General features: G+C 39.4%; 5 protein-coding genes and 1 pseudogene across 9 annotated transcripts; 2 read left to right on the top strand and 4 right to left on the bottom strand.

Annotated features, from left to right (window-relative positions):
• Nucleotides 1-165: 165 nt before the first annotated feature.
• On the bottom strand, nt 166-3,383 carry LOC131312750 (protein FAR1-RELATED SEQUENCE 5). 3 transcript variants are annotated; one of them, XM_058340709.1, is made up of 4 exons: nt 3,280-3,377; nt 1,523-1,974; nt 1,012-1,122; nt 166-735 (listed from the first exon to the last, which is right to left on the bottom strand). In XM_058340709.1, coding segments are annotated over exons 1-3 (525 nt in total). In that variant the 5' UTR covers nt 3,281-3,377; the 3' UTR covers nt 166-735; nt 1,012-1,050. The 3 variants fall into 3 exon arrangements, with proteins under 3 accessions (XP_058196692.1, XP_058196690.1, XP_058196691.1); XM_058340708.1 differs by having other exon boundaries at nt 527-572; XM_058340707.1 differs by lacking the exon at nt 1,012-1,122 and having other exon boundaries at nt 166-572; nt 3,280-3,383.
• Nucleotides 3,384-4,014: 631 nt separating this feature from the next.
• On the top strand, nt 4,015-7,190 carry LOC131312749 (protein FAR1-RELATED SEQUENCE 12-like). Of its 2 annotated transcripts, XM_058340705.1 has the most exons (4): nt 4,082-4,170; nt 4,368-4,463; nt 4,853-5,367; nt 6,752-7,190. In XM_058340705.1, the coding sequence occupies exons 3-4, from the start codon at nt 4,909-4,911 to the stop codon at nt 6,956-6,958; spliced, it is 666 nt and encodes a 221-aa protein (XP_058196688.1). In that variant the 5' UTR covers nt 4,082-4,170; nt 4,368-4,463; nt 4,853-4,908; the 3' UTR covers nt 6,959-7,190. The 2 variants fall into 2 exon arrangements, with proteins under 2 accessions (XP_058196687.1, XP_058196688.1); XM_058340704.1 differs by lacking the exon at nt 4,368-4,463 and having other exon boundaries at nt 4,015-4,170.
• Nucleotides 7,191-8,601: 1,411 nt separating this feature from the next.
• On the top strand, nt 8,602-14,724 carry LOC131312743 (pentatricopeptide repeat-containing protein At2g01860). 2 transcript variants are annotated; one of them, XM_058340687.1, is made up of 3 exons: nt 8,603-10,670; nt 13,988-14,205; nt 14,419-14,724. In XM_058340687.1, exons 1-2 carry the CDS (start codon nt 9,121-9,123, stop codon nt 14,082-14,084), a joined length of 1,647 nt encoding a protein of 548 aa, XP_058196670.1. In that variant the 5' UTR covers nt 8,603-9,120; the 3' UTR covers nt 14,085-14,205; nt 14,419-14,724. The 2 variants fall into 2 exon arrangements, with proteins under 2 accessions (XP_058196671.1, XP_058196670.1); XM_058340688.1 differs by lacking the exons at nt 13,988-14,205; nt 14,419-14,724 and adding an exon at nt 12,644-13,048 and having other exon boundaries at nt 8,602-10,670.
• A 218-nt stretch (nt 14,725-14,942) lies between these two features.
• LOC131312745 (uncharacterized CRM domain-containing protein At3g25440, chloroplastic) lies at nt 14,943-19,257 on the bottom strand. The gene is made up of 4 exons (XM_058340693.1): nt 19,054-19,257; nt 17,932-18,250; nt 16,150-16,557; nt 14,943-15,661 (listed from the first exon to the last, which is right to left on the bottom strand). Exons 1-4 carry the CDS (start codon nt 19,155-19,157, stop codon nt 15,116-15,118), a joined length of 1,377 nt encoding a protein of 458 aa, XP_058196676.1. The 5' UTR covers nt 19,158-19,257; the 3' UTR covers nt 14,943-15,115.
• An 863-nt stretch (nt 19,258-20,120) lies between these two features.
• On the bottom strand, nt 20,121-21,141 carry LOC131312756 (calmodulin-like protein 3; annotated as a pseudogene).
• Nucleotides 21,142-26,188: 5,047 nt separating this feature from the next.
• LOC131312754 (uncharacterized) lies at nt 26,189-27,042 on the bottom strand. The gene has a single exon (XM_058340713.1). The coding sequence runs from the start codon at nt 26,887-26,889 to the stop codon at nt 26,392-26,394; it is 498 nt and encodes a 165-aa protein (XP_058196696.1). The 5' UTR covers nt 26,890-27,042; the 3' UTR covers nt 26,189-26,391.
• Nucleotides 27,043-27,236: the final 194 nt, after the last annotated feature.

Raw genomic sequence — 27,236 nt, 5'->3', positions numbered from 1 at the left:
CACAAAAATTGAGGGAGAAAAACATTCTTAAGCTGTTACCGAAAGGATGGCAACTAAGAAGACCATGCGGTCTCCTCAACAAATTTTGGAGGAAAAAATTACCTTTTAAGTGTTTTCTTTCGGTTTGCTCTTCGTAATATTCTCTGAAAACTTGTACACATTCAATTTAATTAAATGACGGCCTATTTTGCCGCAAACTCGGGAATTCAAAGCCTCCCCAATTTGTTGATTTTTCTTTCTTTTTTTTTCTCTAACAAGTACTGAAGTACAGGGAAATTCATCTAACATAAAGGGCCATCTATCTGCAGAAAACTACAACTCTGTATAACAGAAAAAGGCACCCAAAAAATAAAAAAAACTGATACATTACATCAGTTGTTCTAAAGGACTACTCTCTTTGATTCTATTTCTTTCATACTATGAACTATGTCATCAATGTTTCGCGATAGGAAACTGGAGTGCTCCTCCATGTCTTTCAAAACCATATCAAGCTGCTCTTGAATAGCCGCTGATCTCTTTCTTTCCCGCTGTAATTCAGCTGTCAATTCCCGGATTTTTACATCTTTATCATCCTGATAAGCACCAAGAGATACAGTTAATATAGTTGCTATTAAGAAGAGTCGGAAGACCAAGAAAGAATGCAAATTGAATTTTCCTTTCTGGCAACAAGTAGGAAAGCAAGCATGCGAGCATCCATGGAAACAAACTCCGCACTACGTTACAGCTAACATCAACCTATTAGACATAACAGTAAATAAAACAGATGTTAGGGTGAATCTAGTAGTAGTCTCTGCTTCAAACATTAAACAAGTAAAGCATGCGGGGATAATGGAAGTGATGAGGTAAACAAACACTGGACTACAAAGAATCTCCTCGATGAGCAAGAATTCTGTTCCTCTATGTACATCTCTACTCCTTTAAATTGCATAGATCAATCTGGGGTTAACCCCCAGGAGCAAATTAGCCGGTTTTGAAACCACAACAGATTAAAGATCTTGCTGCTTAACTTACGGAATGTCATGACATTGTTCAGATCAGCCAGTATCTGGTTCAAATTGGCAGCCAAACCAGAGTGGCAAAGATGTTAGTCCAAAGGTCACCAGCTTTTATATGAGACTTCATCTTCAGAAATAAGTCCAATATGTGAATAGAACCTGCTGACAACCCATTAATATCTACCAATGGCTATATTGCACAACCAAATAAATATAATCCGAAGAAAAAGCGAACCAATCAAAATGTAATTCTCAACAATACTTTTGTTGAAAAGCTGCTTGGGCATCAAAACCTAAGAAGGCTTGATGATTGAGGCGTAGACCACACACCTTTGTACATGTGATACAGCAGGTACTCCTACTAACTAAATCAAAAGGCAAAAGTTCAGATTTTTCCAGAGCAACCTATTTTCAGTGAAGAAACCATTGCAAGGAAATTTGCAACTGAGAGATAAAATTAACTAACAGACAAACTGACACTAATCATTTTCGATGTGCCATTTAGATATTCAAACAGTAATCCTTACTGGTGTTTGCGATAGGAGCACAGCGCGACGATTATTGGTCGGTGCGACAACCAGAGGATGATTGTGTTCCTTGACAAATCTCGTGACAACCCATTTTCCTGTCTTCTCTTTCTTTACAACAATCATTGCCTTGCAACCCTCCCTGGTGATAGCTCTGGGTTTCCTGTTTTCACTTCTCCGTGGCCTGTGCTTACGAAAACCTTCTTTATTACACACAAGTCGACGCCAAACAACCTTCCCATCACGCATTGATCTCCGAAATGCATCAACTCTCATGATGAAGCCGAAGTGTGTTGCATATGCATCGTAAGACACCTTGGCAGCTTCCTCAGATTCAAATTCCATACCCACAAACGGTTCCATAACTGAATTTTTCTCACAAGCAGTTAACTCTTTTCCATTAGAACACTCAATTATTTCCCCGCTATTTTCTGCACATGGGTTCTCATCCACTGGCACCAAAAATAATGCATCCTCAGTCCAAATTCACACTTGAAACCAAAACTCCCTACTCAACCAAAAATAATTTACAAAATATTACACCACACCTTTCTTTATAATCAACAACTACAGTCAGACATTTTATGTGACTCATTTTGTTTCCATAAAACAGAATTTTCTCAAAATGCAGTCTCCAAATTGGTAAAATAGGTTTTCGAAAAATAGATTTTCTCCAATAAAAAGAGACAGCATATGACCTTCAAAGTGATATCACTTCCAAAACGATTGAACCTTGTAATAGAATTGAAGGTCGTTAACCACATTACACAAGGTCTGGGAAGTAAAATTTTATTCTTGCACAGAACAGTATGAACTTCCATTTTTTAAAGTAGAAGCCACCTTGATGGGCATCTAGAATACATGATAGGCTCAGTTCAGCCACTTCATTTTAAAAACAAATTATGTACCTTTTTTTATGTTTGTAATTGGTTTAGCCACCTAACTTCGCATAATTTGTGAGGCGGGCCTGATAACACGGGATCAATTGTATCAGGGAACCCAAATGCTCCATGTAGATACAAAGGAAACAAGAGAGGAAGCACTACAAGCATTAGCAAGCTCTAGGCCTAGAGTTTGATACTGCAGGTTCTTGTAACTGCAGCAAGTTCATAATGAGTATTGAGTATCTTTCATTTAAGGGGTGCAAACGAGCCGAGCTTCATCGCATTCGAGCTCATCTCGTTTACTAAACAAGCCTAAAATTCGAGCTCGAAACGAGCCAAGCCCTTAATGAGCCGAGTCTGGCTAATTTACTTAACAAGCTGAGTCTAGCTAATTTACTTAATGAGCCTCTTTAAACGAGCCGAGCCCATACAAACGAGCCAAGCTTTTGCGAGCCAAATCGAGCTTTTGAGTGTCGAGCTTGGCTCGTTTAGTAAACAAGTCAAGCCAAGCCGAGCCATGAGCTGCTCGCGAGCCACTTGTTTTATTTGCAGCCCTACAATTACAGAAACAGCGCGGGGCCATAACCGCTTCAAATTCGAGATTCACAAGATTTTCCGGTATGCGCATAACTAAATTGCAATTTACCATTTGTTACAGACACAACAGAAGCTAGCTTTCCATAATCATTTCAAAAACCTGCTCGATAACACATTTCTCCAACTATGCTAAGACTTGCCCAAAAACTGATAAAAGTGTGAATAACCTAGTACTATTGTAGACTGAGCACTAAATCAATTACACGTGGTATTTGAAAGGCGAGTAGTTGGAAATATACGAAGAGGAAAACATAAAGAAAGAAATGCACAACTTACTGGAACCAGAGATCCAAATCCACTGGGAGCTCTCGAGTTATCCCACTTCCTCTGTTCTAGAGAGAGAGAGAGAGAGACTGGGGAGAGCTGGAAGGGGCTTGATCAAAGTGTTCGGGCATTTTTCAAGATTTTAGGAAAAATTTCACTTTACGTCCTCAGGTTATTACACTATTATCACTTTATATGTGGAACTATCGCGTTAAACAATTTATACCTTAAATTATGGACATTCAGATTAAAAAAAGAAAATTTTTAAAATCAGCCTAATGGGTTGACAATAGTAAGTGTGTGAATGTGTATTAAAAGGTGTATAAAGTACACAAAAATACGAGTTTTCTTTGTCTTCTAATATGTTTATCGTCAGCCCAATAGACTGACAATAGCAAGATTGTATTATTTTATTTTGATACACGAGAGTGCGAATATGTTTACTACCTAAAAATAGAAAAATTGTCACCTCTTTGATTGCTTATTTACTGGAGTCCACTATTTGATCGTTAGGGTAAAAGAATCATGTAAATAAACAATTAAAGGGGCAAGTCTTGTTCACTTAGTTAACAATAATAATTTTATTCTAAAAAAAAGTGTCGAACATGCCATGTGACATGTTCAATTAATTATTGAATTTTTTCATTTTTGCAGTTAGACACTGTTAAAGACACATCTGAAATACGGGGCCTCAATTGGGACATATATGAAAGACAGTGCCATCAATAATAACCTTTGGAAGTTTTGGGGGTAAAATTGTTATATTTGAAAGTCGAAGGTTGAAGTGTAACTAAGATAGTGTATATTTGCCAGCCCTAAAATACTAATCGATCAGAATACCAAAATCGAACAAGGCTCAGCTGCTCCGGCGAAGATCGGCGGGTCCGGCGACGATGAAATCAGGTGCCTCTCTCTCTCTCTCTCTCCTCTTTCTGTTCATCCTCATCTCTCTCTCTCTCTCTCTCTCTCTCTCTCTCTGGTATTCTATCTCTCTTTCAGTGTTGTTTTTCAGGGGTAATTGAGATGCTTTAAAGCCTTAAACGTAATTTTTTGGGTCTATTAAAATACCGGTATTAACGTTTGGGGGCCCTTCCTTTCAGCATTTTTTTGGGGGGCCTGCGGAGGTGGCTTTCTTGGATTCTGCCCAGAGCCGGCCCTGGTTAACATCAATTAGCTTACATTCGATTGACTGAGAAGTATGCAATATGGCCTGCATAGCCTCCCTTTTTTTGTATTATCAATCTTCTCCTTATAATGGGTATTTTCAATACAAACACAATAGCTTTTCACGAGACCTAGTCGAACTACACAAATTTGAATTAGATGAAGACTGATTACATTGACTCTGGACTAGATTTCTTGATTACGGCCAAAAAAAATTATGAGTGTTACATGTTTGAGGAATAACTCAACTGTATCCTTCTGAATTCTGATTTACCTGAATGGAAAAAAATTGAGCCTGAACTTTGTGGTACTTTGAAGATGATGGATGTTCTTGGAGAATTTGTGAAATTTTCTTACTTTTCAAATGGGTATTAAGATGTCTAGCGTTTTAACGGTATTGCACTTGATATGTGTATTTCAGCGGAGTTGGACAAGGGAGAAGGGGCAGTAGAAAACTCTAATGAAGGAAACGTGGATATGTCTGACGGAGGTGGAAACGCGGATATCTCTGAAGGAGGTGGAAACGCAGATATCTCTGGAGGAGGTGGAAACATGGATGTGTCTGAAAGAGGTGAAGTTCACGAGCCTTATGTGGGTTTGGAATTCAACTCAGAAGATGAAGCTCGGAAATTCTATTTTGATTATGCTAGAAGGATAGGGTTTGTTGTGCGTATGATGCAACGCCGTATCTCAGAGACTGACAAGAAAGTGATTGCACGTCGGCTTGGATGTAATAAGCAGGGATTTTCCCCTAATTATGGCACTATTGGACCCGATAACAAGCCAAGGCCTAGTGCACGAGAGGGTTGCAGGGCAACGATTCTGGTAAAGCTGGAGAAGTCAGGGAAGTGGGTTGTATCAAGATTTGAAAAGGAGCATAACCATCCTTTGGTTGTGACGGAGCAAGGACCAAGTACCACACCTCCTCATATTAGTGTATGTCACATTCTCCCTGTGATTGTCTATTTTACATTTCTAGTTTATGGTTGAAGTTCAAAATCAAATGTTTAGTAGTTTATGCTAATATACTCAGGTTGTTGAATAGATAATTTCCTCTCATTTTTCTCGTCTTTGGATGGCTAAACCCTATCCCTCGCCCCAAGAAATAACTAATTAAAAGTTGAGAGAGAGAGAGAGAGAGAGAGAGAGAGAGAGAGAGTTGATTAACCATCAAATTTTGTATATTGATATGTATAAGCTACCTGAATATCAGTCTATTAAACTTTTACCCCAAGCACCCTTATCCTTTTGCTAGAATTTATCAGTTTTGAATAGAGGCCTGAGAAGTTACCTAACTAATAATTGGCTTGGTTAAAACTTAATTGGAATAGTGGCCTAGAGGTGTCAGTAGTTTAAATCTATGTGAGTTATCAAAAAGAGAAGAAGAAGTTATAATCTATACAAGCTTCCTTGACTAAATGGGACAAAACGAGAAAGTCAGATGAGGCTCTTATGACACACATGATAGAGGCAAACACAACTCGTGTGCCTGAGTACCTCACAAGTATTTACTTTACTGGCCTTTTCTTTTTTAAGTGCATTATCAATGTTTCCTTGCAAATTTTGCTTTTTTTATTGAGAGATACATGAATATATCTGTGTTCGTTTTACTATATACACTTGTGACATTTTTTACAACACTTTAGCTTCTAAAACATCTTGTATTTGTAGGATACCAATACTTGGTGCAATGACATTTATTCTGATACACCTTTATTAATTCCGCATGATACATACTCCCTCCGTCCCATTTTGTTTGCTCATTACGGGAATTCCAACTTTTTATTAACTCAAAATCTTTGGTTTGAAAAGTGTTTAGATTTCCACAAATACCCTTTACAACAATAAAATAACTTTAATTAGTACTGATGTATTTTATCCTTCTCAATGATCCTAAATGCTTTCCAAATTTCCTGTCTGTGAAGATCTCTCCAACTGGGACTTCACAGGGGTACTATATACATGTGAGCTGATGATGAGGTGGCTTTCAATCTTCACTTCCAAGTTTGAAAGTTTCAAGGTTAGGGAACCAGGAAGAAATCCAACAATAGGTGTTGCTTAATCCAAGTCCTTAAAGTTATGGAGGGTGTAAATTTTAAAACTTTCGCTTTACAAAGTTTACCTTTTACACTTCCCTAATTAAGTTGCTTGCAAGTTTTAAAGACAGATCAATTATATATTGGCCTTATTGGTTTTGGTTTATCTAAGAAAGAAGATATCTAGTTTTGACGAATGAAATGACCTACGATGTCTTGTCATGTGGTTAACTGGCGATTTTTACACTGCTAACGTGTTAATGCTCTTGTCATCGATGTTTTAGGGGGATAAGGATAAGAAAATTGAATTTCTGATCCGGGAGTTGCGGCGTCAAGACCAACTATGTGCAGCGTATCGGGAAAAACTACTGAAGTTTCTGACAAGCATTGAGGAGCAAACTGATCAGTTATCTTCCAAAATTCAAGATGTTGTCGACAACGTGAGGAAAGTCGAAGCTGAAATGCAACAGCAACTTCCCCAACATAGATAGCCTTGGAATTGCAGTAGTTTTTTTGTTTTGTTTTTTGGTAGTCTTCTGTGGTTTTTTTTTTTTTTTTGTAAATTGTCACGGCATGAATTCTTACTGTTGTGTACAGACTACATCACATGCTTATTTGGATTGCTTCGCTATAGGGTTCCCTGGTCCTGCTTCCACTGATGGATGAAATCCAAAAAGCGTACCATACTGGTAGAATTGTATTATTGAGATGGCATTGAAGTCACAACTCTCTCTCTCTCTCTCTCTCTCTCTCTCTCGTGCCTGTTTGTGTTTCTGTATGCTTGAACGATGCAGGTGAAAAGGTGAAGAAGACTGAAATGGTTTTGCTGTGACCAAAGAAAAATAGTCTTCACACTTTCCACTTTTTAGGTTCTCTCCATTGAACATTTGAAACTATACCCAATTGAAATGGCACACTCCAAAATAAGATAGGGGTGGTGTTTTTACATATTGTAGAGAAACAAAACATGTCACGTGCATTGTTTTTGCACCATGTCATAAAGAAAAAAGAAGTTAGTTTTCTCTCCATTCTTTTTTGATTAAACCATAAGGCTATCTTCGTCTTGCTCTCGTTTTTGCTATTTTAAGGAGTGGGTTTATTCTGCTAGGTTTCCTCCCTGTATCTAAAATTGGCACTTGACGTGTACATGGTTATTTCCCATCCAAGATCCAATTAAAAGTGTAGCGTTCGAGCCAACATATACCTCAGTGGTCGAACAACAGGGTTGTTTGGTAAAAGTTTTGATGGATTTTTGTGGGGCAATAAGTGAAGAGGGATGAGAGTAAGAAATTAAGACTCCGTTTGATAACAGTAATAGATGGTTGGGATTCGTAAGGAGATGAGATTAGGATTGTGAATGGTAATGAGAAGGGATTGATAAGGAGATGGGATTGGTGATGAGCATGTTTGGTTGAGATGGGATTAGATGATAGGATTATTAATATCATGTTTGTTTCACATGTGATAGGATTGGATTGATAGTATACATTTCCGCTTTTGCCCTTATACAAAACTGATTTAATTTTTGGATGGATATTTTCTGGATCAAACCAATTTTTTAGAAAATAGTTAGAAAATGGAAAAAACAAACAAACTTTTGAAAAAAATTTAATATCTAGATGAAAATTTTGATTACTTTAATTTGAAAGTGGTCGTCTGTCTTATGTTACCAGCAGCTGCTGTCTTCGTCTGATCATGAGAGAAAAAGGATGGGGGCTAGGGTTTGTGCTTATGAGCTGCAGGAGGGTGGACTGGACTAAGTAAGGCTATCTTTGTCTTTTCACATTGAAGGAGTGTGGATTGGACTACCAATACCAAGTCCAAGAGAGGATTCCCAATACCCTCAAATGACTGGACTGTTAGTCCCTTGAGGTTCCCAATCCTAATCTCAAATGTGCAACCAAACAAAGAATCGTGTGACCCATAGGATTCATAATCCCAACCCATCTCATAAGTTAGTTATCAAACGGGCCCTAAGAGAAAAAATATTAAAAACCGTGCCGAGGGAGGGATGGTTATGAAAACCCTGGTGAACAAATTTAAACAGATCACCGTAACACGTTCAAGTTTGATAACCCTTCTCCACCAAGTATAGAGATGAAAATGAGACACGAAAAAATAAAGGGACCACCGCTGTAATTTCCCCAAGAGAATCAAGGATCTGTTTGGAGCTCTTGGATTGATGTACTAACTAATTTTCAGAGGCCAACCTCCGTCGCGTGGTGGGCTGAATATCGAGCGGGAAACTCCATACTTCATTGACCACCGACTGCTGCCGGCCACTTTCCATTCGAGTCAATAGTAATTTCAATTTGATAGCCGGAGGCATTCGTTTTTCTTCTCTCTTTCTCCAACTATATACATTATATACATACACATATACGAGATTATATTCCACTTTGTGCTCATCTAGTGCGCAAAGCTCCGTATATAAGGGGATTAGCCACTAGGGAAGCGTTAATGTTCACAGCCTTACCTCTGTAAAACAAAACAGGGGGGCTGTTTTCGAAAATCGAACCCGCGACCTTAATCCCACATCGTCGAAGCCTTGTTGTTATAGTGCTTGGCTTTGATTGCACACCAGGTGTTTGATGAAATTCCCTTTTTCGACAGCGGCTGAAGTTTGAATTCCTTTAAACGCCCGAGGCGGGAGATGGGTATCATACTTTTGACTCGAAGTATTTGTCCATTTTCGGAGACACGGGTTCTTCATGGAGTTGAAGGATCCAGTAAGAATGTACTTGGAGTAAGTTTTCCAAACACTTGTAGATTAGTTTTGAGGGCACAAACGAGGGGAAGACATAGCCGTAGTAGAGAACCGAAGAACCTTCGGTACCCACGATGCCCCAAGCTTCCCCGAGAATCAGTGACTGATAGATTTTGGAAGGATAAGCCTTCCACTGACCAAAATGAGACACATGATTTAGTTTATGAGGATCCTATGGTTGATAATTTTGATGACACTGATACTGCGGGTGAAGGAGAAAAAGAAGGTGGAGACAACATTGTTTGGGACCCAGATGAGATAGAAGCAATCTCATCTCTTTTCAGAGGGAGGATTCCTCAAAAACCAGGAAAACTCTTGAATAGGGAAAGGCCTCTACCACTGCGACTTCCCACCAAAATCCGGCCTATAGGGTTCCCCACACCTAAGAAACACGTGAGAATGACTTCTTCTGCAGCTGTTTCTTCGCGGCAAACTTTCTCAAAGCGAGTATACAAGAACCCGAGTTTCTTAGTTGACCTAGCCAAAGAGATTAGAAGACTTCCTTCCGATGAAGATGTGTCCACAGTTCTCAACAAGTGGCCTGCATTCCTTCGGAAAGGGTCTCTTTCATTAACTGTCCGGGAGTTGGGTCACATGGGCCTTCCCAAGCGAGCTCTGGAGACTTTTAATTGGGCTCGAACACAACCCCACCTCTTTCCTGATGACCGGATTTTGGCTTCAACTGTTGAGGTCTTGGCAAGGAACCGTGACTTGAAATTGCCATCTGCTTTAGAGGAATTCACCACTTTTGGAAGCCGGAGCGTAATTGAGGCAATGGTGAGGGGGTTCATTAAAGGGGGACTCTTGATAGAAGCCCGGAAGCTTATCTTATCTGCTAAAGCTGGTAAAAGGACGTTAGACTCCGGGATTTACGCTAAGCTAATACTAGAATTAGGAAAGAACCCAGATAAGCACATTCGGGTATTGCCACTGTTAGAAGAGCTTGGAGAAAGAGATGATCTGAACCTAAATCAGCAGGGCTGCACGGCTATCATGAAAGTTTGCATAAGGCTTGGGAAATTTGATATTGTGGAGAGCCTTTTCAATTGGTACAAACAATCTGGGCAGGATCCAAGTGTAGTTATGTACACTACTGTGATTCATAGCCGTTTCTGTCAAGAGAAATATAGGGAGGCATTGCCAGTGGTTTGGGAAATGGAAGGTGCAAATTGCCTGTTTGATCTTCCCGCTTACCGTGTGGTAATTAAGCTTTTTGTTGCTTTGAATGATCTCCCTAGGACTGTAAGATATTTTTCAAAACTTAAGGAGGCAGGTTTCTCTCCTACTTATGACATCTACCGTAACTTGTTCAACATATACATGGTTTCTGGGCGGGTAGCGAAATGTAAAGAGGTTTGCAAGGAGGTAGAGATGGCAGGTTTTGTGTTGGATAAGCAAATAAAGTCCCATTTGTTCCAACTTGAATCATTAGCCAGGTCAGCTGTTCCTGATGTGTAAATTATGATGTCATTATTATTTGTATCTATGCAGTTCCAGGGCAATTTGACCTTTGATGGTGGTGTTGGTTTGATAATGTACTGATTTGATAAGTCAAATATGTAAATATACCAACATTGAGTTATGCTGAAATGGTGCCATGCTTGATTCTCATTTCTCATGGCCCGTAAGTGACACGGGTGTTGTCTTTTTGCTGTATCTTGACATTTTCTGGGTTACTCCACAGTATGAGAAAAAGAATGGATGTTTTTCTCTAATTGTATGATTTCCATGGGCGGATCTCGGTTGCCCAAAAAACCGAAAAATAGAGTGTTTATCTCTAACTTTTGTGATTGCCATGGACGGGTTATGCATCTGCGTATCAAAACTGAAGAGCTTTAAGTTCATCAAATCTGATGCTAAGATGCAAATTTTCACAATGGACCTGTAGCGACAAATTCTTGAATGAGATGTTCCATATATATTCAACTGAAAATGGTGGTAATCATGTATTCATCTATTGATGCGCTTAAAACCCATTTGCTTCCTGGTGCCAAAATCTTATGCTTAAAAGGTGAAGGTAAAATTTGTAGAACTGGGAAATAGGTTCATGTGTCAGCCCTGAAGTAGTAATTGAATCAGAAGGAAATACACCAGAATCTCAATCCAAATCGAAGAAAGGTCAGGTAAATAACAACAATAAGCATTTAGGGCCCTTCCTTTCACCAATTTTTGGGGTCAGAAGAAGCAGTGGCTTTCTTGGTTTCTGCTGGGTTAACATCAACAAGCTAAGGACTGAGAAGAATGCAATATTGTTTGAAATCTGTTGCATCTATCATTGTTTTATTTACTAACCAAGATACGTCTCTCTTTTTTTTTTTGGTAAAAAATTCAGGGATATGTATTCACTCAGTTAAAAGCTACGAGAAAGTCTACATGAACAACTCTTGACCATAATTGTGGATACAACTGCATCCGGAGCCGTTCAATGCATGTGAATCCATGTGCATCAAACATCTCCGTAGTTGTGGTCGAGAGTTGTGTGTAGCGTTCCTCGAAAGCTACAGTATTACTCTACAAACACGGCTTTGTTTGGTTTAAGTTTTAGAAAGTTATTTTTGAAAGTTGAGTGGTAATGAGTGGAGAGAGATAGAAAGAGAAATTTATTAAAAACTGTGCCGAGAGTTGAAAGTTACTCTCAAAGTTGGGAACAAACTATTTTTCTGGCTATACACCTTACGAGACGTTTTTTCTTCAGGGGGACCCCGTTGGAACTTATCGGGGACAATGGGGCTACTGGTGTAAGTCTTAGAAGATTTTGGGGGTAAAAATGCGGTTTTTAAAAATTGCAGGGTAAATTTAGCGAAGCACAGAATATGTGTATATTTGTCAGCCCTAAATCACACAATTCAGTCACTGAACCCACAGCAAAAGTCTTACTAAATCCTCGATCGAACTACGCCCGGCAGCGTCCGGCGACGGTAGGAACCGGTACCTCTCTCTCTCTCTGTTCCGCTCCCTCTCTTTCTGGTCGTTTATGTCTTAAATTGAAGTACTAGACATTTTGGGGGTAAGTAAATTGAAGTACTAGACATTCAGGGCCCTTCATTTTAGCATTTCTTTGGGGGGCCTTCAGCCGTGTATATTGTTTATATTTGTTTATTTATGTGTTCGTATCATATCTTGAACCCACATTTCCCACTTCTAAAGCCTTGACTTGATTGAGTACCTGGCCAAGATGATTTGTCCTAGTGGATGGATTTGTTAACCTGAATATTAAAGATGCAGTAACTTCTTGTGCATGTGAAGATAACAAGATATGATATCCATTACTGCTGTGTTTACTGGTGTATCTAGGAGAGTGGTTCTTACTTCTTGTCTTTATTTGGGTAATAGACACGCGCAAACACACAAGGAGGGGGAGAGGGAGAGTCTTTGCTGGTATTGAATATGATTGGACACAATGTTACAGGAATTGAATGTTGGAGCCAATAACATGGACAGTTCGGATGGAACAGACTTGGTTGCATGTGAAGAGAATGTGGCTCAAGAACCACATGTTGGCATGGAATTTGACTCTGAAGATGCTGCCAAGAAATTTTACGAAGAATATGCGATACGTGTAGGATTCATAATGCGGATCGATCAGTGTCGTCGTTCGGAGGTTGATAAGAGAATCCTTTCCCGGAGGCTTTCATGTAATAAGCAGGGTTACTATATTAAGTCGAGAGACCGTTTTGGGCCTGTTAGGAAACCAAGGTCAAGCACAAGAGAAGGCTGCAATGCAATGATGTTGGTCAAAGTGAATAAATCTGAAAAATGGGTTGTGACAAGATTTGAAAAAGAACATAGTCACCCGTTATTCGTTGGGGGCCATTCTCATGCTGCCACGGTGAGTTCTAGTATATACTACCCATGGCCTATGTTGATTTCAAATTTGATATTTTTCAGTTTCATGGTTGTTACTGTAGTTTGATCAGATTATCACATTGCTCATACAGTCAAATGATATTGTTCGTTCTCAATTGATTGTTATGGAGTTTGCTTGACCTCTTCTATTATGATGAATGAAACAAGACAAGACCACTAGCCAATGATATAAATTATATCATCTTGTGTCAAGGAGAGATGATATAATGACTACATTATCAGATCTAATGATACCACTTGCTAGTGAGCTTGGGATCAAGTGGTTAAGATAAATGTCTTTTTGTCTGTCCTTGAGGTTTCACTCTTGCAATTGCTCTTATTGTGTTTTATATCGCTTTTCATTTTTGGTCTCTGTTGTAAGTTTTGGTCTTCGTAAAGTATTTAAATCGAGGTTGGTGTGTGTATTAGTCTATCGTACATTCTTATTGGAGTGTTAAATATCAGGTTTGTTAATTTAGTTATGCAACTTCTTCTGGACCGACATTACCTAATCTGAAGCAAGAATCGTAAGCATCTAACTGACAAGCTCTGAATCAATCCATTATGAAGCCAAACCGACCATCCAAACCATGTTGAACTTCAGAAACTCTGATTGAGATGACCTGACATTGGTAACTGAAGCTTTCAGGCCGATTACATTAGAACTTGAATGATGTATGTTGTTTCAAACTTCAAGTTTTGCATGCATCCACATGCACTCTCTCTCTCTCTCTCTCTCTCTCTCTCTCTCTCTCTCTCTCTCTCTCTCTCTCTCAGTTGGCCTTTGTTTCAAAGGAGCTCTCTCATCCATTTATATTGATATTTGAAATGTGTTGGTTGTCAGTGTCATAATTTCATTTCAATCGAAGTTCTTTGTATCTATGTGCTGGGTGATTTTCTTTTCTAGGATGCAAAGGATAGAAGAATCCAAGAACTCCTTAGGGAGTTGGAGCGCCAAGATCAGTTATGTGCCAGGTACAGAGAACATATCGTTATGTTTTTGAAGAATGTCGAGGAACAAACTGAACAACTGTCAATCAAAATTCAAGAAGTTGTCAATAATGTGAGAGATGTAGAAACTGAAGCACAAAACGCACCTCATCACCAGTAGCCCCGGCTAGAAGAATAAGTATGCTCTCTCTCTCTCTCTCTCTCTCAATACTTTGTGTAGTATTTCAAGAACCTAAACTGCAAGTCCTAGTCTTTGATGTTGTCAGATTGTTGGGGTGATGTTTATTCGGAAAGCTCAAATTTGTTTTTTCTGTTGAACGAATGGATTTTCACAATTGGTGTTGCGGTTGATTCCAAGTTTTGAAAGTTTCTTTCTTTGTACCTTACTGCAGCCGAAGAAGCAGGGGAACAAAGTTGGTGCTTGCATTTCTGTACCAGTGCAAGCTTGGGAAGTATCAAGTTGAGAAGATGTTTTCGGTTGAAGTTGTTCGTCTGTTAGTTAATAGGTAGCTAGACTTTTTAGGTGCATAATTAGACAGACCTTAATTGTGATTGCAATTTAACCAGGCACAAAATAGCAGTTTTAAACATCTTGGTGTATCAATGTAATTATATTAGTATCTAGTTGTTGCATTGTATGGATTAGGTAACGTTCACTGTCATATTCTTAACTAAGTTGGATTTCTAGTTGAATTTCCTGGACAGGAATTTGATCTTTTGTCTGAATTAACTGGTTTTGTTAACAGAGAAATTAAAAATCAGGAAATTACTAAGCTGGCCTGGTTTTAGTAATTCTTGCACTTTCGATGTGGTGAACGAATTTTCTCTTCGTTGTGCAAATTCCTCCTCAGAGCCAAAATTCAAACACAGCCTATGGGTGGGTACCCTTAGTAATAGGTATGGATAATAGATTTATGGATTCAAACGCCGCACTTCCAAATATTAACACTATCAGCACAATGAAAGTACAAACGCGTCCAATTTGCCAGAACACCAATTATACTGTTCAGAAAATGATGTTATCACGTTTAAGAAGAAATGGAATTCAAACATCTATCACTTGCCACTTCAAAATCAATGAGCTTTATCTTTTATTTCTTTGTTTCCTTAAAAGTGAAGCAGCCTGTAGAAACATCCGATCAACTTCATCAAAATCGTTTAACTCTTCATCTTTTCCCATTGATTTGTCCTTTCTCGACTCAGAAGCCACTTGACGCAGATGCTCCTCGAAATCCTTTGTTCCTCCATCACTTGGTCCCGGGAACTTGTCAAACTCATCCAAGTAAAGAGGCCGTTCTGCCTTCTCCTCATTCTCTGTGTCAGAATCTGTTTCAAAAATATCTGACAAATTTTCAGAATCTGACCCGATGCCTGGCTCTGTCGACGAGTCATACTCCGGAGGGCATTCTGCGTTTTTGGCCAGTAGAGCTCTCAGCTTATCAGGTTTCTCAAACTGTGGGTCTGAAATGCTTCCAGAGACACTGCTATCTATGCCAGTAGTGAGGGTTTCTTTTGCGATCTTAAATTTATTCTCAGCTTTTGCCTGAAGCAGCTCAAGGTCCTGTTCAAGTCTAGGAATATGTTTCCGAACAGCTCTTAGGCCATCTCGATATCGCGATTTGTCCAATGCCTGTATTGGAGGGAAACAGAATGTGGGGGAAAAACAAAAAGGAAAAAGGTTCCGTTGAGTGGGAATTGAATTAGATCTAAGTGGCATCACATACTTAACAACCGTTCTCAAATGCCATGCTACATGAGGGGTACAAACCATGGTAAAACGTGCCAAAGGGTTTGGGTATACTGCATAAAATTGAAATTTATCAAAAGGGATATCATAGTTCCCCCATAAACAAACAAAAACTTTCTTTCTGTGATTGAAAGCCACATGAACTATATACTTAATTTTTTGGTTGACATAAGTATAATCTAAATTAAAAACATTTATGAAATCAGTGGCAGAGAGATGGTTTAGGTTTTTGTTGTGTGGTGCACCAAAAAGAATTTACCATCCATGGAATCAAATAAGTACATTCTTCAGTTGGTATTCACAAATATGAAATATCTACAAGGAAAACTGTATTTGCATGTATATAAGAAAGAGAGAAGAAGAATTATAACCTTCTTTCTGGGGAGAGAGATCCTAGGAGACATTATCTCTGTTGGTGGCTGAGAGTAGTTCTTCCCTCTATACATAATTATAGTGTTGCCTTCCTGAATGTCAAGCACAATCCCTCCACTCAATCGCGCCAGCTCTACGGCAATCTCCCTGACCTCCTCTGGGGTAAATGTCTTCACCACCACCTTCAGAGTTTGGTGCTTCTTCCAGTGCAAGTGCATGTTCAAGATCACACCCTGGTATATTCCTCGTCTCCCAACCGGCACATAATTCTTGCTCTTGATGCCCATCTTCAAGAAGTAGAAGTGCTCTTCTGGAGTCAATATCTCTGGATCATGGGTTGTTTCTGATGTCTCCTTAGGTTCAATCTTCTTGAGAGCTTCAACAAGCCTTTCCTCTTTCCTTCGAGCCTGAAATTAAAATATTGCAGGAACTATCATTTGATTCAATAGCGTATTTACAATATAGAAAAATCTCATACAAAAATTAAAACGAAAAGAACCACGTGGTACTGCCAAAAACAGTTTGACGTGGACTAAATAGAAACAGATTGAATCACCCTCAATACAGGAGTGTAAGATTTTTAACAAGCTAATAACACATCCTTTCATAAATGATTTTCCTAGAAGTCACATGTGAATCAATCATAATGAACAAAGCAGACAATTACCTGCTCAAGTTCTCATCTATTCTAATAGATCCAAGTTTGCAGACCAGAAACACACATATCAAATGGAGTTCTACCTTTACCATCTTTCGTTTTAAGGAGATTATTTCCAACCATAGCATGTGATTTGTTACATTTCACCAAGTAAAAATTTGGAAGGATATACCCCACAAGATGCAGTATACACATTTGTTTCAAGAAGATATACAGGCCATATAACTATCCTTCAGTCATATTTCGGCATTACATTACTGTTGAAATGCTTGAATAAAACCATAAAAGCTCCAATAGCTCAACATGAGCACACACAAGGTGTACAGTTGCAAAGTATCCCAACCAAGCTAAAAGCGGCACCATAGAGCACTTGGTAATTTACAAGGCATGATGTATAGAAAAGAAATACATGAAGTGATTTGATTAAGAGATTACCAATGGAAGACTTCTCTGAGTGAAACCAAAGTACATAGCCAGATATATATTCTTCATCTGTGTAACTAAACTGATAAAGTGGAAAATAATTCCCCAATGCTTGTGAACTATGCAAAAACAACAAATGTACTCTCAAAACAATCGGAACTAGTTTAATTCCGAGAACAAATACAGGCCAGTGACAGAGTCAACTAGGATTTGAACTAAATACAACACAAGCTATGTGACAGTTCGTTTTGAGGATTGCAGTTGTACGAGGATCCTAAAAGCTGCATCTCATCCAAGTCTACCTCCAAGGCTCCAACCCATGTCTACAAGTCGCCTTATCTAAATGGAGCATAAGCAATGTTTCATTTAGTTCGTTGTTCTGATGATTGTGTATTTGGTACCAATCATCAGAATAACAAACTAAATGAAACATTGCTTATGCTCCATTTGGTTGAAGGGATTCTAATTTCTCTGTTCAATATTCATATATCAGAGGGTTAGATAAGGCGACTTGTAGACATGGGTTAGAGGTAGACTTGGAGGAGATGGGGTTTTTAGGATCTTCGTATAAGATTCCTAGAGTTATGAACATGCATTGCATCCTTTCCAAAAAAAAAAAACATGCATTACATATTGATGCTGAACTACTCCACTGCTACCTGCTGGACAAACGCACATAACCATAAAATGATTGAATTACCTTCTTCATCTTGAACAAAATCTTTTCCTCAGCAGTCATTCTCTCATAATCTTTCTTTTTCTTCCATCTGAAAAACTTTAACCACCGGACAACAGCTCTTTTCCCCTTAAGTTTCTTCCTTTTCTTTTTAACATCACCATCACCATCACCATCAGTGACTGTGATGCTTCCAGAGTGCTGTGGATGCTCCACATCTTTGTCAACCGTGTTCAGAGACTGCCCTGAATGAATGCGTACGGAACCCCAATGGGGAGACCTCCATGAACCAACTAGCGGCAACGGTTCGTGACCAAAAACCTTGCATACAACATCACAGCGTCTATTGCAAAATGAGATTTTGTAAACGTAGATGACTATCTAACATAATTTCCAAATACCATTTTAAAATACATTCAGATTCACAGCAATACGGCATGAAGTACGTAAGAAACGTAATATCCATTATGATAACATTGGTAGCAAATTACACTAAAAGCTTTAGCCTTTAAGGGGACCTCAACTCTCAAATCTGATTTTTTTGGAGTGCTAGATTTAAGCACCTGCGCGCACACACTCACTAGAAGATTCCTGCTTCTGTTCTATGTAAATCACTACATATCATAGCATGTCATTGGAACGAATTTTTCTAAAACGTTCCATAACTGGAGACGAATCATGTTGATGATAATCACAGGGGTAAAAATAAGGTGGGTGGGTGGGTGGTTTTTTTTTCACATGGAACTTTATTCGAGTAAAGCTTGCAACTTTCTACACACATACTTATCAAAAAAAAAACAAAAAACTTTCTACATACTCAAATTGAAATCAAGAACAACTACCCGAGAAGAAAGGGGATGGGGAGGGGAGCGGCACAAAAAAAACCAATTGTTCTTCTACTACTACGCCATGAAACTCAATTAGTCCCAGACAAAACTAAACTAAAAACAGCTAACCAGTTTCTACACAGAATACAAATGTCCCTTCGCTCCCCAACATGAAATTCAATAAAACCTAAATTCTCTATTCACAGGGTTAGTCCGAGTTAAGGGGGGGAAAATACCAATCAATAAACCTCATTATCGCAAACCGGTTTAAAAAAAATAGATTAGGAAATTTGAAGAAATTGAATTACAAATCGAGTACCTGTGATTTTGACGAAGGAATTCCTTTACGGTAGGATTGAAGAGCATAGGGTTCAAGAAGAGATATCTGAGTTGTTGCGATTTACACAGAGCCCTTATCCCCATTTCTTCCACCTCTTCTTCTTCCCCTTCCTTTCTACTGGTACAGTGTTCACACGATACGTCTCCTGTTCCAAGGGGTTAGGTTTATGGACCTGGCCCCGTCCAGAATTTACATGGCCCAAATTTATAGCCCATGGGATTCGGTTGTTGCAGTTTGGACTTGGATCTACTCAATTTTTTTTTTACTGATATTCAGGTCAGCTTATTCGCACATTGATTAATTTTGGGGCACTTAAGCTAACGAGCAAGCTGTTTAGTGATCCTAATATTTAAAATGTTTGGCCTTTGCAAAATTTGAACATACAATTTTATGAAGGACAATTTTCTCCGACCCGCTTGGCCAAATCTATGATGTTTGGGCCTATCTAAAGTTGAGATTCACAGCCAACCCATTCTTTTTCTTCTCTGTTTTCCCTCCTCTGTGGTAGTCAATTACTCCGTATTTGTTTTTGTTTTTTTTTTTATGTTGGGCTGTGCATTAATCTTGCCAAATAGAAAACCTCCAAAAAAGACCATGCATCCATTTTTATGATTTTGCAATGATTGTACATTTCATGTAGGATAGGGTCATATCTCAAAATATATATGCATTTTATTCTCATTCGGAAGACTCACATCCCTTAGATTTGTGAAATTTTCATTTTCATTTCCTAAATACGTTTACATTTATGATTGTTGGTAACTTTAGTATGAGATAGGTACACGGATCGGTCACTGCAATCCCTTTGAATATAGCATAAACAATGAACCAGAGGACAAAGAGAGAAACATAAGTGATCCAATTGGCAAACGTATAAGGGCCAAATAATTATAGAACTTTTCTTCTCAAAACAAAAGGTTACTATATAAAAGTTTGATAGTATGAAGCCAACAAACATGGGTTAGTACTCCTTGGAGATGCACAGTACATGGTAGGAAGAAATCATATCCCCTTTCTATCCTTGAATTGTTGTATATCCTCTTCCCTTCTTTTTTTTTTTTCTATATACAAATCAGCTTCAGCTACTCAATGCAGCAAACCCACCACCCTCAATCATGTGTCTGAACACCTTATAATTCACCATCCCATCTCCATCCACATCCACCTTCTTTATCACCTCTTGCAATCCTCTATCCGTCTATCGTTCTCCCCCAATGATTGGAAAACCGACCTCAATTCCTTCACAGTAATATACCCATCTCCATTTTGATCAAACACATTGAAAGCCTCCCTCATATCCTCTTCCTCGTCTCACTCCTCCATTATCCTCTGGTACAAAGCTCCGAATTCATCAATGTCAACATACCCGTCTCTGTTCACATTGATTTTGTCGATCATTTGGACGAGTTCTTTGTCGGCCATGACTATGCGCAAGTTCTCTAACAAGTCGCTAAGCTCCTTTTTGGTAAATTTTCCGTGGCCGTTCTTATGAAACATCTAGAACACCCAACGTAACTCCCCTGTTTCCATCTCTCATTAAATCCAAACCCCTAAAACAAAAATGAAATAACTTGAGATTAGCCGCGGCAACTGCCTATTTGATTGATTGGAGGCCGAAGGAATTCGGGAGTTTTGGCCTTTGGGGATGGTAGGAAAATAGAAAGATTGTGTGTAATGAATTGGGCGCGGAAATGGAAAAGGATTGGCAAAATATGGTTTTGTTATAGATTTGTCAAGGGAAAAGAGGCGAAAGCGATGGGAATATGAGAATGACCACTAATTTCGGTTGAATCACTGGGTTCAGAATTTGGGAATGCACGTCCATGGCTTACATTTTGCTTGTTTACTGTTTAGAGTCCAAGTTGGATACTTTTATGTCTTGATTAACGCGCTTGCGACATGGATGACTAAACTTCAGTTGGGATAAGGGTGATAAACGAGCTAAAATAAGCAGTAGTGACTAGATATTTCATTCCTCCATAAGTCTCGTATAAGTTGGTTGATATAGAGACACTCTCGTTTTTTGAAGGTTGCATCTAGAGACTTACTATTTGTTACCTGATGGAGTAATTTTTTTTTTTTTGGGTACATCGAAATTTCTTACCTGATAATATTTTTCATTGTTTAGCGTATTTCCAGGGAAAAGGGAAAAACATAGTCATTTCTAAACCCAAAAGAACGCCAGAAGCTGAACTCTTGACGCACTATGGTCACTTCTAGCATCCAACGTAGTTATGATTTAAGATCCAATAAAATTAATATTTCTAAAATATTTATTTTTTATTTTACGAAACTACTTTTATTATTTTAGTTGAACCACACCCTTATTAATCAAGGATTGTTATATGGGGAGTGAGTTGCTATTCCATTCTGTTAATGATTGAACAGCTTTCATCAAGAAATAAATCCCTCTCCACTCTCTCTCTCTCTCTCCCTACTCACATCTCCTGTACACTTTTTCACTTTAAAATCATAATCACCCAGGAGTGCCCAATATCACAAAATTTCAGGTAATCTTTGGCAGCACAAGAGTGATAAAAACAGGGAGGGAGGAAACAAAAAAAGAAAATATAATCCAACCATGTGCCCGAAAAGATCATTATGGCAAGGACAAAAAGACACCGATGATCGGCGACCGATCCAACGGGCGAGTCGGTTGGAAACTGTATCCATCTTGCAAACGAAGAAATTGCCACAAAACATGGTAGGGTTCTGGGACAGAGTGCGTTTGCTCATCTAGCAACTCTTCTTAATTTTTCAAACAGTTTTATCAGATCTGATAAATACAAATCCGAAGAAACAGGAAACCGAATGGATTTGCGAGAAGCAAATTCGGTGCGAATTGTTCCAGTAAATAAAGGGCCTGAAAAATCAGCGGGTCAGATTCAGGCGAGTGAAACTGGATGCTTTTCGGTGTCGCAAGTTTTTGTTTTGTATAATTGCCTGGATCGTGGCATGTTTTCGAGACCCAGGCAAGAAGCTGACTTGCTTTCATCATTTGGTTTCCGATCACAATAAATCAAACCACAAATCGAATTGCAACAAAAAGAGAAAACACACGCAGATCTCAGGAAGACAGGCACAGAGAGAGAGAGAGAGAGAGAGAGAGAGAGAGAATTTGTTGTGATGGGGCTTCCATGCGTATATATAGGTGGAGATGATCTAAAGAAGATTAGGGTTTGGCTACCAAAATGAGCTGAGAGATTGGGCTCTTAAATGTTTATTGCCCCTATCTTCGGCCCATTTTTCCTTGAAAAGCCCATATGCTTGGAGATAAGAAAAGGACCACGTGCAATTACAAAAGTGCTACACATACAACGGTTGTGTAAAACACAACACACAATCAATTTCTAGCCATCCATGACTGTAATAAATGGTCAGGATTCGCTCAAACTCTTCATCATAAAAGTTAAACTTATCCATGGAAGAGTTTTTTTAAAATCTAGACCGTCCAAATACATCTGGACGGTCAGAATTACACACACAACCAATACAACGGTTGTGCAAGTAGCATTTTTGGTGCAATTAATCGAAAAATCTACACCTACCGCTCTCAATCTCACCGTCCAAAAGTATTTTGAACGGTCGGAATACTCTTTCCTAGAAGATTTTTTTAAAATCTTGACCGTTAAATGCCAAGACGGACTGTAAGATATTGAATGGAGTCTTGCTGGTAATCATTTTGGAGAGTTCTGGACAAATTTCTTTTCATTTCTTCCTACCAAAGGTAAACGAAGTTAATTTGAGCAACCCTTTGGTTGGGTAATGGAGCAACATTAGCTTTCATCCTTTTGGTTTCCTCTTTTTTCTCAGATGGAGCAAATCATATAAATTCAACTGACAAGAGGTCGATAATTACGCAAATTGCATTCTGATTTTTGATTTAGTTGTATACCCAAAGAGGAAAAAAATGAAAAGCAAAAAAACTAATGGTAATATGTACAATAAATAAGAAACTATGCTACACTTTGTTATACAAAGGACTACATCACTGAGGAGGGCTGGCAACCGAAGAGTAAGGCGCCAAAGGGCAAAGGCTTCCTCGCCGTGCAGATATAGCAGTATGTAACTGGTAAAGGCACAAAATTGACCGACGATTGCTTTGCTATTTCATGGGCTAAAAAATAGATACTCGATTGTAGGGACCCAAAACACATATAACTTGCTTGAGGATATCTAAGCTGACAAAACACGTACTCAACTAATTTCAGAAGCAATGAAACCATGTTGTGCACTTGTGCATATCACCATTGTCAGTCATGTTAAGCATAACCATCAACCGGGAGCAATCTTTCACTTTCTTGTATCTTGCATTTGGGTATCCAGAAGCAAGTGAAAGACGAAAAGGAAGGGACGAAGGAGAACCCAATCGTAAAGTTGATGTGCAATTGATCTCAGCAAATGAATTGTGCGGCAGCACAAGACCTAAAGTTGACATACAATTGATCTCAAATGAAAAATTCCTCATAACTGATAAGTACATGAAGCAACCTCCTCCTTTATTGACATTAGCAGTGAGAAGAAGTTAACCTAAATAGAAGAATAAAGCACAGTTCAAACTACTGCAAGAAACAACGCGAATCCAAGAAAATTTCGGGGCAAACTACTTCATGTAGTTTTCAGGTCAAGAGTAAGGATTTAAGCCAATAAGAGAGGAACGTCAAAATCTTAACCAAAAATCTATGCAGTGATTCATATAGAAGAACTGAGAAGTCAAATTGCATTAGCAGGACTCAAATAAAATACTATAATAAGAGATGAAAATGAGTGCTAGTATGCATTGGATAGAAGCTAAGCTCCTCGCACATATAGGCCAAGGCACTGAGAAGCAGTTTGGTTACAATCAAGGAATCCGTACCAAAAAGTCAAACAGTGTGGTCCATCACAGGAGGCAAGGAAACCACATCCCCATTCCAATATCCTTATCCCATCAAATTTCAGTATACTGATAAAGATACTTCAACTTCACAAATCACCAGCAACGGATTTTCTATGTTTGACAAGGTACTCAATCCGTTAGGAGAATTTCCCCATGACATTAGGGGTTTTGGATAAAGGAAACAACAATGATCAAGATTATTTCCCGTTGTCACAGGAAAAAAAACTAGTGAAAAATCAAGAACTTTGTTCTTGAAAGCTGTGTGTGTGTGTGTGTGTGAGGGAGAGAGAGAGAGAGATGCCTGATGTTGTCCCTGTCCCAAGCCCGTATGGCTTCCTCTCCACTATTTTTTCTCAACCTTCACAGAGAGAGAGAGAGAGATGCCTGACGTTGTCCCTGTTCCAAGTCCCTATGGCTTCCTCTCCACTATTTTTTCTCAACCTTCACATCTCCTTTTTTACTAACTGGTTTCTTCCACCCCAAACATGATACCTTTTGAACAATTATGCAAGTTTGTCACAACACCTTGCAGTGCTTGGAATCCCACCAGTTGCAAGCACTACCTCTTCCTTTCCTTGACCAACACTTGGGACAAAAACAGCAAGCTTCCAAAACTTTCCCACTTAACGATGAGACGACCCCTATCCATCTAAGATAGAACATTCAACCACCTTTGTTTCCTGCAGCCAAGGCCACCATGTAGACTTCTGACTTGACTGCCCCCTCTAATGTTCCAAGCCAAAGTCTAATACCACCCCATGCAGATGGATAGATCTCCCAAACGGCTTCAGCTTAGGAAGACGTAAAACACAAATAATGTCCTCACCCCAAACCTTCGGCGAGAGAAGTAAAGCTCCTCCTATTTCCCGAAGTCTACTTAGTACACCTCTAGGAGAGTAATCTCCCTCTACATGGCTATTTGTTAGTCAATAATTACACAATAGAACTGCGCTTACTCGATGTGACTCAACCCTGTACAACAACAGAGATGCATCAAGACATCCTCCTAGTACCCCAGCGGAGCTATACGCACCTTGGATTTATGGGATGCCAGGGGAAGTAAGACAATAACCTCTCTTATTGTGGGTGCTTAATTAGTATCATGGGAAAAGAAGATCAAAGGAATGGCCAAACCCCTTCTATTCTACTTTTTGTTCACCACTGATTAGTGATTACAGATTTCCACTTCCACTAAATGGTAATCTGAGCACTACCCTCCTCCATACATAAGAACATGTATTCCTCCCTTCCCTTCTCTTACCTTCCTCCCTCAAACAGTATTAGTAATGGTGTAACCTTGGACTCTTATAATTTTGTTTGGATGGAAGTGAAAGGAAGTTTAGGTAGGAGGGGAAGGGCAAAAGAGAGAGAGGTACTTATCATCTTGTCTGGATGACAATGGGAAGGAAAAGGAAAGGAGGGGAAGGAATACTGTTTCACCCACAAATGGAACTTTTCCTAGACACCAAAGTTATCTTCCTGAAAGAGGACACTCCCACCGCAGTGTTACTTTTGGAAGAAATGAAAGGGCATCTTGGTTTGGTTACAAATTGACGAAGTAAAAAACATTCCAGATTTTGTTGGGAGAAAGTTTTTTCTGTTGTTTAAAGGTTAGCAACGCTCATTCAACACGAACAACTCATCTATAACATTCTATCCCCACAAACTAGATGCAATGCATTCAAACTGGAACTTTGAAGTGTCAATTTCTACATTTCAGGAAGAGAACCAAGATTTCGGAATAGAGTAGTATGACTCCAAAACATTTACACGTTTCGACCTAAATTTCCAATACCATCATCATCAACTTGAATGGTTCCAAGATATCCTATTACAGCATACGAAAACAATTCTCAGCTACGATTAATCCGCATATCGGAGATTTTGGGAAGCATTAATGTACGTAGCCACACAACCTAACCCCTGCAAGCAAAGAGGCTGTTTTTTGCAAGAATGGAACCCGTGACCTTTAATCTAACTACATGAATCTTATTATTCAATCAGTAACAGGCTAACAGTCCCTATTCAGCATGTCAATCAGATATCTGCATCACAACCTGCTTAGGGATCTAATTCTTAAATAGGTCAAAATTGCCGGTATTTTCTTATTGCAAAGAACCGATAGTTCGTCATGACTCTGTTGACTTACAACTCTAGATTTATGACATTGCTAACAACAGTCGCCAAAAGGTATACGCAGCAACAAAGTTCAGGGAAACAAAAACGAAAAACAAGTACATATAATCCACACAACATTTATAACTTCCAACAATTCCAAAATACGAAATTCACGACAATCTTTCCCAAATTGCCCTATCCAAATAACCATAACAAAAGCAGCATTGAGTACGCAAGCGTGCACATTATTTGAACCCATAATAATACACTTTCAAAAATCCTCACGGTTAACTCATCACTCACCGAGTCACGACTCATCATTACGGGATGTCCCACGGCCTGGGCTCTGGCACGGCAACGACCATCCCCTGCAGCTCCTGCGTGAGGACCACCTGGCACCCGAGCCTCGAGTGCTTGTTCAAAACCCTAGCCCTCGAGTTCCTCCTCAGCACGTACTGCTCGTCGTACGACGCCGGCGGGAGCCGCTCGAGCCACTCCTGGGCGATGTTTACCTCGCACTCCGCCGAGCACGCGTCGATGTCCTCCAGCCGGTGCGACGCCGGATCGATCAGGCCGCTGTTCGCCAGGGCTTTCAAGAGGGTCTGCCCCGACAGCCCCACGATCTCGCGCTTCTGGCCGTCGGGGTCGATCGCGAAGAGCTTCACGATGCGATCGGCGACCTTTTTGGACGAGGTATGCGGTGAGGGCGACGTTGAGGAGGCGGAGGATCTGGTGATGAGTGATTTGGAGTAGAGAGAGAGGGAGGGGGTTCGGTTGAGGTGGGAAGTGAGTTTGTGTAGACTGGACATTATCGCCATTGTTGCAGACCTTTCTGGGGGATTTGAGGGGAAAAATTGGAGAAGATGAAGAAGACGGGTACTGGTCGAATTCGTTGGGTCTTGTTCTTCCCTCCGGTGAAATGGATCCGGTGCGGTCAAATGGTTCGAGTATATCCGGAATAGAGTATTATGGGTTCAGGGGTTATGGGCCTAAGTGACTCGCCTTTTAAGACATGGGCTTCGAAGAAAACCTTGTGTGGGCTTTGCCTAGTTTTCTTAGTAGAAGATATGACCCATGGGCCCATAGGGTCTTGTGAATTTTTATTTTTATTTTGGTACAAATAGGGTCTTGTGATAACAGTTGATAACTTGATATGGAGTAGTTT

This window comes from Rhododendron vialii, chromosome 13a, assembly GCF_030253575.1.
Source record: "Rhododendron vialii isolate Sample 1 chromosome 13a, ASM3025357v1".
Lineage (NCBI taxonomy): Eukaryota > Viridiplantae > Streptophyta > Magnoliopsida > Ericales > Ericaceae > Rhododendron > Rhododendron vialii.
Note: the sequence above shows the minus strand (reverse complement) of the source record. Positions and strands in the feature narration are given on the sequence as shown.

Bases quoted from the DNA above. Each gene is read 5' to 3' on its own strand.
- LOC131312750 (XM_058340707.1), bottom strand. The intron at 573-1,522 runs GTAAGGATTACT...GGTGCTTATCAG, and splicing joins TGCTCCTATCGCAAACACCA to GATGATAAAGATGTAAAAAT.
- LOC131312749 (XM_058340704.1), top strand. The intron at 5,368-6,751 runs GTATGTCACATT...TCGATGTTTTAG, and splicing joins CCACACCTCCTCATATTAGT to GGGGATAAGGATAAGAAAAT.
- LOC131312743 (XM_058340687.1), top strand. From the start codon at position 9,121: ATGGGTATCATACTTTTGACTCGAAGTATTTGTCCATTTTCGGAGACA. The intron at 10,671-13,987 runs GTCAGCTGTTCC...TTTCTTTTCTAG, and splicing joins CAACTTGAATCATTAGCCAG to GATGCAAAGGATAGAAGAAT.
- LOC131312745 (XM_058340693.1), bottom strand. From the start codon at position 19,157: ATGGGGATAAGGGCTCTGTGTAAATCGCAACAACTCAGATATCTCTTC. The intron at 16,558-17,931 runs GTAATTCAATCA...TTTTAATTTCAG, and splicing joins TTTTGTTCAAGATGAAGAAG to GCTCGAAGGAAAGAGGAAAG. The intron at 15,662-16,149 runs GTTATAATTCTT...CCTCCAATACAG, and splicing joins TCTCTCTCCCCAGAAAGAAG to GCATTGGACAAATCGCGATA.
- LOC131312754 (XM_058340713.1), bottom strand. From the start codon at position 26,889: ATGGCGATAATGTCCAGTCTACACAAACTCACTTCCCACCTCAACCGA.